General features: G+C 45.1%; 1 protein-coding gene across 5 annotated transcripts in view; it reads right to left on the reverse strand.

Moving 5' to 3' along the window:
* Positions 1-12,998, reverse strand: part of LOC119457495 (protein phosphatase 1 regulatory subunit 21-like) — a 144,959-nt gene that overhangs the window by 74,305 nt on the left and 57,656 nt on the right. For all 5 annotated transcript variants that reach the window (XM_049670129.1, XM_037719081.2, XM_049670130.1 and 2 more), the window contains 3 exons: positions 9,247-9,348; positions 3,062-3,150; positions 2,818-2,954 (listed from right to left, as the gene is read on the reverse strand). In XM_049670129.1, coding sequence (XP_049526086.1) covers positions 2,818-2,954; positions 3,062-3,150; positions 9,247-9,348 — 328 coding nt within the window. The remainder of the gene's footprint in view (positions 1-2,817; positions 2,955-3,061; positions 3,151-9,246; positions 9,349-12,998) is intronic.

The raw sequence follows: 12,998 nt of genomic DNA on the forward strand, positions 1-12,998 counted from the left end.
TTCCGGAAGTGCGCGCGAACTTTTATTCTTATAACTCATGATGATGATAATTTCTTTTCGCACGTCTCGAACTTAGGCCGTCACTGCGCGTTGCACAGCGCAGCTTGCAACACCGACACCGCGTTCCGGGAGACCCGCTCCGTGAATGCGTCTCTCGCTCTCATAACTCGCAAAACCTCTTCACCTTGCAGAGCACGAGCGTACCAACGCCCTAGCTGTGGATGAAGACGACGACGACGCTCGAACGCAATCATATGGATCGCATAAATGCATGCTCTGCAGGCGTGGCTGTATAGCCTAGTGGTTACGACGCTCGCTTTGGGACCGGGAGTATGCGGGCTCGAATCCCGCCTCAGCAAGAAAGTTAATTTTCTTTTCTTTCTTGGTAGTCACTTGCTCCGTAGCAGGGAGAGAGAAAATAGAGCCTTTTCCTCTTCACAACCACAATCTCTCTGTCTGCTACGCACCACAAATTATGGCTGGCTTAAACAGCTTCGCTGTTAAAATTCAAACTCAATTGCAGTAGAGTAACCAGCATGAACATGAACCAATGTGAGTGCATGCAAGAAATCTCGCTGGTACTGCATCCACCAAAAAAATCAATCGAGCCAGAAACTTGCAGTAATCCTTCGTTCCATCCCCAACGAGGGGCAATGAGTGTTTGCGAGTCAAGTCTTGAGAAAAACGCAGGCATGGCAGCATCATTTGTATACAGTGCCATTGTTTGTATACAGATGAACAAATGAACGTTTGTATACAGGTGAACAGATGTAATCGCACTCCTGTGAGCAACAGACGAGCAAGCGTCTAGTGGTGACCCTTCAAGAGATTAGAAACCAGATAGACATCAGTCTTCAGGAGTGCACAAACGCGAGACGAAACCGCGAGACGAAACCAAAACTGCTGCTCGTCCCAGCACGCGCGGATGCGTGAGCGATCGCTGAAACGCCAGCATAAAAAAAGCCGTGAAATGAAAACCAAGAGACTACAGAGCAAAAAAAAATTAATCGTACCCACACAGGGTGGCAGCACTTGCTGGGCAACAAATAGTTGAAAAACTGGTGTGTTTTCCAAACATACAGATGGCGCCGTAAATATACGGTATCAACCATTTGGGACTTGTGCCGCCGTATATTTTCGGCATTCACCCTCAAAGGGTTAAAGAATGTGTGGAATTTAGTCGCACTTTACATTGTGTGTTTAGAGTTGGTTTCTTTGATGTTTGTTTTTGTAATTATAAATGTTTACCTCACATGTGCGACTTGTCTCTGTCTGTCTTTAGTTTGCCGAAATTCGCAACAGCTTTGCTTTCATTAAGAACACCAGTGATCAGGTTTCAATTTCATGTATCACGGTAAATGTTGCGACTACTCCATATCGAAATACCATGTTAAAACAGAAAAGCATCCCAAATGGTCCCATTTCTAGCGGTAAAGAAAGAGTTAAGCTTGTGCATCTATCTAAATAAATTATAATTAAATTATAGGGTTTAGTATCGCCAAACTGGGCCATAGTAATGAGGCACGCTATGTGGAGGGTTTAACTTTAACCATCTGGCATTGTTTAACGTACACAGTAAGCATGGTAAACAAATGTATTTGCATTCAGACTCCATCAGAATGCGACCAGACATCAAATCCACGACTTTATGCACAGCAGCACACTCCAGCCACTAAGCCATTGTGGTGGGTTAATTAATCTGCACACTTGACATTTCATTGTTGTATTGTAACCCTTATTATTTATTACTCAAGAAGTCTACAGATTTCTATTTTGACAGCTAACTTAGCAGCTCAATGTTCCACGTTACGTCTTAAATTATTGTCACATGCTTTCTTTAAGAGCTGGTTATATTTGAGTGCACCGTCTAATGTTCGGTAACATTCCAGTTTATCCCATTTTGCGCCCCATTATAGGGAATCTCGATAATTTGAACTCCGAGGGGCCTGAAAATTTGTTTCGAATTAAATGGAGTTTGGAGGACTTACGGACAGCGCTGCGTTAGGCTGTGCATGTGCACTGAGCTATACACATCAGTGAAGAGTTCTGGAAATGTGGCTTTGTGGCAGCACAGCAAGTGCTGCCATGAAGCCCCACCTTTAGGCAAAATTATTGCTGCTGTGAAGCCACTTCGGCAGCTGCTGCTTACGGCTGCCGTATTTTGACAGCGATCTGTGGTGTGCACAAAGTGTGCGCCCATGCGGGCCTCATTTTCAAAGCGATCTGTGATGTGGACAAAGTACACGCAGTGCTGGTAGCTTCGTATGTGCTGTGCTTTCAACGTTTAGTTCATGTTGAAGCAAGAGACAGTGTGAAGGTCAATTCTCTCGCTGCTGCCGCCGCGCTTCCTGACTGCAGAATTTTGACAGCGAGCATCCGCGGTCATCAAGTGTGATGTGTTCATGTTTGCCTATGCGCGCTGACACCATGCTTGCTAATTCAGTTAGTAAGCAAATGTTTCCAAGTTTATACGGCCGATAAAACTATTATCCTTACTTCGTAGAGCTGTCTACTAATTTGCTATCGGAATAGATGCTTTGCCTTTCGGGCGAAACTGCAACTTTTTTTTATTGATTGATTGATTTTTTAGTTCTCCTTATTCATTCTAAAATTGTGCTCATCAATGTGTCAATGTTTTTGCTTACATGTACATCAGTGTCCCTCCCCTCTGTAATGAACAATCTCTGAAGGTACTTTAAAGAAATTAATGAAAATTTTTGGTATGTAAGGACCCTACAGGTAATCTCTCAAACACATTGATGATAGACCCCTATGTTTGCTATGAATTTCAGTGCCTGGAAAGCAATTCAAGCTCACCCTTTGCTGACAGCAACAGCAGATACCGGCTCATCTTGTCAAATTTGACGACAACACGGTTGACAACATGCCCCAACTTTGCCCGTAGTTCATGACACTTCATGTCTGAAGTTGGTGAGCTAGCACCTGCCTTTAAACTGGAAAAAAAGATGGTGAAACAAATTAATACAAATCAGAAGAAGGAGGCTACTTTTACACGTCATCTTGAGGTGCCTCCAAGCAACAAGACATAACAGGCACTGACCTGAGTGCAACGTATGGCAGAAGCTTGTTCAGGTACGAGACGTATCTGGAGAGTGCTGCCGACATGGGCGAAATCACAGGACCGCCATCCTGCATCATTTCATTATTTGCTGTCAATGTGTCACAGAGCAACAGACACATTTTCCTTGTAATGCATGAATGGTGATACTAATCATGCAGATCTTTAAGCAATCATTATCCATATCCTCCTAGGACCCCTTGTACAATACATTGCCCACATTGCCTTCAACTATTTTTAGAAATTTACTCGAAAGTGATTACGCAAAATATTCATTCTGGGTATGAAGTATGGTGCATGTGTAACCGTAAAGAAGTGGTTTACTTATATTCTTTTTGTCCGCTTTCGAGAAATTTGACCCTAAATTGATCGATACCTCTGTGCCGTCCCAGACGGCCGAAAGCAAGCTGGAGGGGTGTTTCAAAATCACTGACATTGCGTGAAAATGCCAGACGCGGCAGCAACATGGCAATGTACTACACGTAGTTCCATCTTCATCTCTGCGTTTAAGCAATGAAATTAAGTTTTTACAATAGCGAAGATGAGGAGATGATGGAGATAGTGGAGACATGGAGACGCAGCTTTTGGCATGTAACCGTGGTATTTAAATTTTAAAGATTGTGTTTTCAAGTTCATAACATAACAGTACACAATAAAAATCACCTTGGAGAGTGATTACGTCCCATACTTGTGTTCAGGTCTCAGGAGGATATATCGATTTAAAATTACAAACATAGCTAAATTATGCACACAAATTAATTTTTTCATGCACTCACTCAATCGCTCTTGTTGACTGTTAATGTCCTATTATACATGCAAAATTCCACTGTTCAAATTGAAATTGAGTACTACCGACCACCTTCGTAAAAAAAATTATGTGATGAGGTGAAGGTTATTCATGTGACATAGCGTGACATCTGTGATGTCTGGTGTGATGGTGACCAAGTGACGCCAGTGCCAGAAGTGTGGCCTATATAACATAGCCGCGCCATATCAAACGGCAGTTCGCAACCCGAACTGGCTGCTGTCGGCCAGGTTTTTCTGGAAGTAAACTTGTTTGTTGTTGAGCATTCAGCTATCACAGTTCACAATCATTGCAGAGGAGTGTGCAGAAATGCATCAACAGCACCTATAAAAGGCTGCCTGTGATGAACAGTGGCAATTTGGCAGTGCAACAGTAGAAAAAAATTCAGAGCCCTTCCGCTCCCTGAAAATAGTAGAACAGCGAAGCTGTGTTAGTTACACCGAGTGTTACGAGTGTTACATGTGCATGTGTTGCACGTGATGCAACTGCGTAAACACAAGTAAACGCAGATCTACAGCAAGAAGTTATATTATATTGAAATGTTGCGGGGCGAGAAGAGGCAGTGACTTCCGACGCTCCTCGACCAGTGTACAGTTCTCTGGTTGAAACCTGCAGAGCCGCCGCCAGAGGCATCGGCTGCAGTGACGGACACCGCACGCGTTCAGAGTGAACGTGGGGAAACGCGGATGGCGTCAGCAACAGCTCTGCGCGTTGCCTCGTTGGTGCTGCGATGCGCGTTCGTTATCCGAAAGGGCGCGCCGCACAGAAATGCCTTCTCTTATACCCATCGCCTCTCCTTGCCCCCAGCGCAGCCTCTTATTGGTCGCCTCCTCCCCCAGCGCGCCTCCTCACCCAAACACCTGCGCCACAACGCGCGCTCCTCATTGGCTTCTCTCGTAAGCTCCTTGCCTCCTCGCCACTTCCCTCACACTTCTTGGCCTAGTACTTTCCTCCTCTCCACATTGCTGGGCCGAGTTATGCGCTACATTTGGCACGGCTGGAGCTCAAGCTTAAACAGCTCCGCTATTAAAAGCACAGCCTAAGCCATCTTCTTTGAAAATGCAGGTTAGTCATTCTGCTGTAGCTTAGCCATTCTTTCTCTGCTGTTGTTGCTGCCACTGTTATCTCTGCGCAAGCATGCTTATATTACAGCAGAAATGTATACGTCAACTCTCCCATAGATTTTTCAGTGTCTGTGCCTCAAAACTCCTGCGCCCTCTATGAGCAGGCAAAGCAAACCGTTTAAGGCATGTGCTGACACCTGGCATAGCAACAGGAAAGCTAAAAAACCACCCAATACTACATAACGCCGCCCTCTATGAAAAGATAGAGCAAACCATTAAGGCATGTGCTGACACCTGGAGTAGAAAGAAAAAAGCTAGGAAACGGGCGACGAGTAGCAGTGAAGTTTGCGCCCGAGAGGCTGCATGTAAGCGGCGAGCTCGACAGGAACACGGGTGTTGCGTAGCGGAGAATGCGGCACAGGTACACAGGTACCATGTACAAAAATGGTATCGCGATGATGGCTGACAACAGCATGACGAGAGTCAGATATCATAGTTACAATGACGATGATGAAATGACTGCGATGGCATCACGACAACAGTACGACAGCGACACAATGATGACGATGGCATGACGACCATGGAATGATGACAAGTGTATGACGACAATGGCGTGATGATGACTGCATCATGAAGCCTGTATGACAACCATGGCGTGATGACGACGGCATGACGAGTTGGATGACAGAGCTGGAATGACGACAATGGCATGATCGTCTGACAAAGGATGCATGATAGTGACTGTCTGATGAGGACGCAATGGCATCACAACAGCGGCACAATTTTATTTTATTTAATTATTTCATAATACTGTGGGCCAGTAGGCCCAAGCAGGAGTGAATGAATATACACAGAACATTTTCCACTAAAAGCACACAAAAGAGGAGCATGTTCAATCGCAAAAACACTCAAACAGAAATTGAGAATATAATGACAGGAATAGACCTTTGACATTAAAAAAAAAGAGAAAAAATTCAATTCATTCAATCACGATTGAATGACAACAGTATGAATGAGATAGATTGTTAGTTAATCAAAAGCTTATGTGGTATGTTATGTCTGGGTATAATTACGATCTATGAAACTGAACTTTATGTGTTCTCAGACAATACAAAGTGCTGCGACAACGACGGCATGACCAGAGTCGGATGACAAAGGAGGAATGACCATGATGCAACGACCATGACGGCATCATGACCAGTAAACCATACCTAGCGGCCCAAGCTATTAGACATCTTGGGCCACTGGGTCGCCATAGAAGGTGTGACGAGAGTCAGATCATGAAGCTACAATGACAATGACAGAAAGACCACGACAACATCACGACTACAAGGACATAAATAGTGGCCCAAACTGGCAGAAAACTTGGCCCACATGTTTGGCGTAAGAGGCTAGACAGACAGATAGACTCAAAACTGCTGAATTAGACAATGAATACTAATCGCATTAAAATATTATATTGCCTAAAGTGCACACTAATTATGGTAAATTCACATTTCATTGTTTTTTTGCATTTCTTTGTGGAACTCCTTGCCTTTAGTTATTAAAAAGTGTAAGACCACATACAAATTTTAAATAGATCTTAAAATGTTTTTGAATAATTTGCTATAATTGCTGTACATCTTTTTGATGCGAAGGCGTCAAATGGCCCATTGAGCGAAGAAGCAGGTGTCTCATTTGTAGGAGCGAAATGGCACCTAATTTCCTACTAGCTGCGACACCACATCACGAGTGCGCCTCGACAGAGCAGAGAAGGAAAGCAGAAAGAGAACACCTGCTGCCACAGTAGCGCACCTGCGTGAGGGGAGACGACATCGCTACGTCACTCTCGCTCTCGGAAGCCTGTGTTTTCCGCACGTTCCTTGCCCACATAAGATCTCGCCTGCATTCTAACTGCACCTCGGCAAGGGCAAATTAAAAGGCGCCAAGTGTCTTAACGCACTCGCCGCTTGCCCGTGAAGGGTTAATAACTCAAAGGACGACGCTGCGACGTTCAATATTCACAACTCATAAGAAGTGCCTAGGTGTTCCCGGACTTTTTTTGTTTTTGCTCACTGTGTATCGTATTGTTTTAAGACTTTTTCTAGGTTTACACCTTAACTTATTTTCACGTACATTGCTCATAGATTTTTACGTTATTTTTTTGGCAATTGAGTCTTTGTATTGGAATATATCGATAAGCTTATTATTTGCGTGTAGTTCACGTTTGATATACATCTGTACATACCCACACACTTGTACTTCGTTACCTTTCCATTTTTTTTTCTTATCTTCGCTGAATTGTTCTCTTATATTTGTTCTACCTTTTATGACCAATATGTTAGTACAATGATATTGCTTTATTTTGCTGCCATACAGTCATTCCTCTCACCACTTGACCTTGACCGGAGGTTCCAATGCAGTCATAACTATGGTACCTCCTCTTGTATTTCATATCTGTCAAAACTTGTAACCACTTTGCGAAGCAATAAACTAGTAAGCTTGCAAAACAACAGCAACAGAATCTCTGGTGTCTGCAACATAAAACTATTTACCACCTGATGCGACAGCCTTTACGATAGCTTTCTTTTCTTCCAATGGGATGGTCTTTCGCTTCCGCTTTCTGTTTGACTTGCTCATATGGTCATGAAACTGGCAAAACTGTGACACAGTCATAGGGAACAGCTAGTACGCTGACATGCGAATGAAGTACGTCATGTTCGATCGGCATGTGGCACAAAGCACAGTGTGCCGACTATGCAGCTGAAGTGGTATTCTTGGGTGACCTCCATGACTTTCAGAGACAGATTCACTTTCGCGAGATTTCGGGAGCCTGTCAAGTTATGGCCGACAGCGCGCTCTTGGCACCGTTCAAAGATAGCAAGCTTGGCACAGTGCCATAAACACTGTCGGCTGCATACGCGGACACATTTGGCATGCGAAAGTGAAACTATCTCAAAGTGATTGCCCAAGAATACGGCACCGACGCAATCTCGGAGGTTACTCCAAGCCGCGCCAGCCTGCGTGGTGCACTGCAGTGAGAGAGCAAAGTGGAGCCAACGGATTGCCACCCGCCACATGCAAGCAGCACCTTTGATACGTGGCATAGTGCAGCTAGATGTAGATGGCGATCTTGGAGGGCGAGTCTGCCTGCCTAGCTTCACTAGCTTTGCGCCACAGCAAGAGAGTGAAGTGCGATAATGAGCCTCAGAATTTGCCTGAGCTCGTGAAAGCCAGCGTGTGTCGTCATCCCTTTCTGTCCGTGTCAGTACACTCTGATGGAAACCATTTGTGATAATGAGCCGTTGCTTCTGCGCAGTGCCAAAAAATATCAGTGCTGCTCAACGGCGCTCGACGTGGGAATTGTGAACAGCTGCGCCAACCGAGTGGCCAAACCCCGCAAAAGCAATATGCTCAGTGCGCAACGTTCGGTATTTTTTGGTTTCGGAGAGAAATCTAGTTCGTTGTACCAGTTGGCAGGACAATTTTACTGTGTTAAAATGAGGTTCTAAATTTTATTAATTTGTTTATTTATAAAAGCTGCAGACAAGGTGTCCATGCAGGGTGAGCAGAATACACAAGATACGTGAATCTCTATGGGGATTTCAAGGGGAATTGCATTTACCTCGTTATATCCATTATTGCGTTATAACGAGGTTCGAGTGTACTATTAAAGGCTAGTAGCAGCTCTATCTGTACATGCCACCACCCCACAGGACAAGACTATTCCCTTCCCCCTCCCCCTCCCTTTTTTTTTTTTAACCACAATTCAGTTTCTGAAGCTAAGCTGCCATTCTGGGCCAGTATTTTGTAGCGATGCCTCTCCGATGCTAATGCCTTTTCGCGCATGGTCAGTGGTCAGAGCGACGGTCCGCTCACATTATCAACGGGTTCAGCCGGCCGTGAGCAGTGGATGATAAGACTAGTATAGAATAAAGCATAACGCATCGGTACAAAATACCGGCCCTGAATTGAATGCTTGGCTGAGATAAGGCTGCATCCAAATTTCAAATCTATGGCCGCAATACAACACACACTTAAAAAAATGTAATTCTGTGGTTTTACATGCCAAAAGCACGATATGATTATGGGGCATGCCATAGTGGGAGACTTTGACCACCTGAGGTTCTTTACCGTGCACCCAATGCATGGTACATGGGCATTTTTTGCATTTCACCCTCATCGAAATGTGGCCACTACAACCAGGATTTGATCCGTAAATCTTAGCAGCACAAGGCCATAGCCACTATGCCACCACAGCGAGTCATGCACATTTTTTCTGACAAGCATCACCACAAGAGAGAGTAAAATGCACTCACGAAAATGTAGAGTTCTTGTTGGCAAATAGCATCAAAGTAGGCCTGGTAAGCCTCTTCGATGGGCTGCAGGTATGCCACATTGCCATGCAGGTGCTGGGCAAACTGCACAAACAAGGACAAAAGGCTTAAGGGGAAGTCCCAATCACACCTGCAGACTTGAGCTCTTACTCGCCTACTGTGGCGGCAGTGGGCTCTCACATTGGAAACCACCATCTCTTTTCATGAAAATTCTTTGAAATGTGCGAAACAGGGTCATCGTTCACGGCACTATTGACTGCTATGGCCAGCAAAGGCCTACACAAATTACCAACCACAAATGTTGCGAGGTAGCTCAATGGCTAGCGTATCCAGCTCCCAAGTGCACATTGCCACTCATTGCTGCTTAGGCAAACACAATGACGACGGCGCTGGGCCAAGTGTTATTTTCCTTTGCTATATGGTGAGGCTGTAAATGAGGCCTGGCGATACCCCAGTGACAACGGTGCATCTTGATGTTGCATTTGCTTTGAGCAGCCGGCTGTCCGCAACACAGTGTACTGACCTGGACATCCATAGAAGTGACCATCTGCCAGTACACATTTACTTGAATTGGTTACATCCTCCAGCTCCGCACACTGTGCATAGCATTGACTGGCTCACCTGCTGGATCATCCCATCAGCATACAAAATCATAGATGTCATCATGTCCCCTTTACAGAACAAAACAAAACATTTCGGTGCACTTAAACCTAGACTGCCTATTGATGGCCACTACAAGTGACTTCGTATAATATGGTGTAGAGCTGAATGGAAACATTTTGGCAGAACCCACCTCGTGATGACTGTCGACATTCAAACAATGTAACTACACTCAGTATGCCTGAAGACACCTTTATTTAAAATCTGCAATGTTCAATCAGAGATTTCCCTTGCTTCGGTTTCAATACCAATAGCACAAATCCCACACTTGTGTGGGGATTTATTTATACAGTGCTGTGTGGGCACAAGATGAGAGGAAAGCAATATGGCAGGCGACAACAGCATCCAATTCATCTAGCCAGTAGGAGCGAGTAAAACCATGTAGCCAGTAAACCTTGAAGAAGACAGCTACAAGCGCGGGCGCAGAACTTACCGGTTTCTTGCCTGCAATGCCATCTGCAAGAAACGCTAAGTCTCGTTGCACAAGGTCTGGGCGTCAAGTGGACACACCCAAGAGACTTAATTTGTGAATACTTCTGTGTAAATATTAGGAGTGTGCGAATACTCAAATATCACTAAATTGAATAGAATAGTGAATATTTGAATAATTCGATTCCCTAATTGGACATCTACTATTCAATTTTACAAATGTTCAATGTGATTGGTGTAGAGACCCGTGCAGTGCCACATGTCACCTGTGCCATGGAGCCCCCTCGTGCTCAATGCCACTCAAGCAAGTGCTTCACTTCATTTTCGGCACGCAACGAGTGCTGAGTGCGCCGCGGACGGGCTGCCCTGGCTGGCACAGTAGCAGACTATGTTCCCCGACGCCTGTCTGATGCAAGAATCGCACACACATCGCCCAAACGCCGCAATTCGCAGAAAGGCTCCACATCGACAGGGTCTGCTCTGTCGGTACAAGGTTCGGCTGGGTTGACAGGACCAATCCAAATGATAATGCGACGCCGGGCAGAGGGAACGGAAACAAAAGCAGTGCATATTAAAGTGCGAAAGCATGTGCAAAGACTGGGACAACTACCTGCCATTATGTACGCGGATTGCGTAGCATACGTGGCGATGAACTTCACGCTGCTTCAACAGCCGTCAATCTAACCCGCACACGTGATCTCGGGACCTATCATTGATGAGCCAACTGTACGAACATATTAGTGGCAAGCATTCTCAGTGATGGAAGCAACATTTTACTTTTTGGAGCAGATTTCTGAGCTGAAGAAATGCCAGTTTGGCGCAGCCATAAGTGTTTTCGGAGCAGAAAAAAATGCTAGCTTGGAGCAGCTATTGGTGTTTTCAGAGCAAATGGCAAAATGTGCCGTATAACTCCTGGAGTTAAAAGCATCACCGAAGCGCCTCATAAATATTAACATACAATAATCAACACAAATTGCACTAAACAAACAATTAAGAAGATAGAGGGTCATCGAATGCACAGCAAAATGAGCTATATATTTAAAATACCAGTACTTGTGGCAGAAATGAGATCAAACCGGTAAAGCTGATACCCACATTATAGAAGTAACCACAGTCACATATAACCATTGCCAAAGCAGCAGTTGATAATCGGTATGAGATTAGAGTTTTCTCAGTCACTTTCACATTTCTCCAAAATAGTCTGCATGTCAAGTTCAAAAATACAGCTAAATGAACTATATATTTAAAATGCCAGTTTTTGTGGCATAAGTGAGATCAAAGCCAATAAAGCTGAACATCACAATGTAAAAGTAATCAGTCACATATCACAGTTGCCACAGCAGCAGTTGGTAATCAGTATGATATCGAATTTTCCAGCACCGCTTTGGAGCAGGTTCAGAGCAGTTACAAACAAAAATGACAGTTTGGAGCAGCATGTAGCAGCATTTCTCTTTTGGAGCAATTGGATCAGCGCTTCCATCACTGCATTCTGCGATGACTTGCAGCCCATTATCACACTGATCAGTGACGAATTTTCATCACGGCCACATTGCCTAGGCCATTAGGCCTAATCGGCGCTCTTCATCGCCGACACCTGATGAACAGATGGGAAGTTGATGAACAGATGGGAAGTTCCCCGCCAGTCAACAGGTGTGGCCTATTCTCCGTCAACAACACAGGTCATTAACTTTGTTAGTGATGAAATGTGGCTTAACCGCAAATACTAAGTTGAAGTGGTCTGTTTAAATACCATTCCAGAAACCTCGCAATGTTTGTTTCATGTCAAGAAAAGGCATAGTTTATGATAAAATTGCATCTGAATAGAGTTAAACTTGGATATAACGAAATTGACAAATTCTCGAAAAACTTCGTTATAAAGAGGATTTCGTTATATGCAGGTTCGGCACGAAAATGCGAAAAATAAACGTTTACCGTATTTACTCGATTCTAACGCGCCCTCAATTGTAACGCGCACCCGTTTTCCGTTTTCGTCGAAGCACTCATCCTCGGAATGTCACACCAGGTACCGGATGCGTGGATGCGTGTCGTTTCGCACAAGAGCGAGGCATCGGAAACGAAGAGCGAGCTTCACGATGGCGTCATATAGTGTTACAGTAGAACCCCACTGTTACGTTCCCGGGGGCTGCATTTTCTCGGCTGTTACGTCGTTTTCGGCCGGTCCCGGCACAGCTTACATAGAACCCAATGCATTAGTAACCCCGCTGTTGCGTCACAACTGTGGGCCCGTTCCCGCATCGTACGTTGCGAACTGCCCCCCCCCCGTGCCGGCCGGAGCGGTCATTTTGTCTTTTCATGTCACTTGGCTTCGTGGCTTGACGATGGCATTGGCCGCCCAAAGTGCCTGGGGCGACAACTATGACGTTTTTTAGGTTTCCGCCAGCAAAAGTATGGCCCTTGAGATCCGTATTTCCTATCTAAAGCGTGCAAGGGGAGCCGACCACCGCGTCTAAATCTCGCGTGTGCAAAAAAGAAAAGCAGAGAGAAAGCGCGCCTTCTTCCGTTGCGCTTGAGGCACCGGCAAGGGAGCGAGGAGGAAGGGATAGCGGACGGCATTGTACTCTGGCATCAACTGCGTACTGCGCGGCGGCACACGGTCACGTGGGCCATATCTTGAACGTTGGGGG

This window comes from Dermacentor silvarum, chromosome 7 (assembly GCF_013339745.2).
Source record: "Dermacentor silvarum isolate Dsil-2018 chromosome 7, BIME_Dsil_1.4, whole genome shotgun sequence".
NCBI lineage: Eukaryota > Metazoa > Arthropoda > Arachnida > Ixodida > Ixodidae > Dermacentor > Dermacentor silvarum.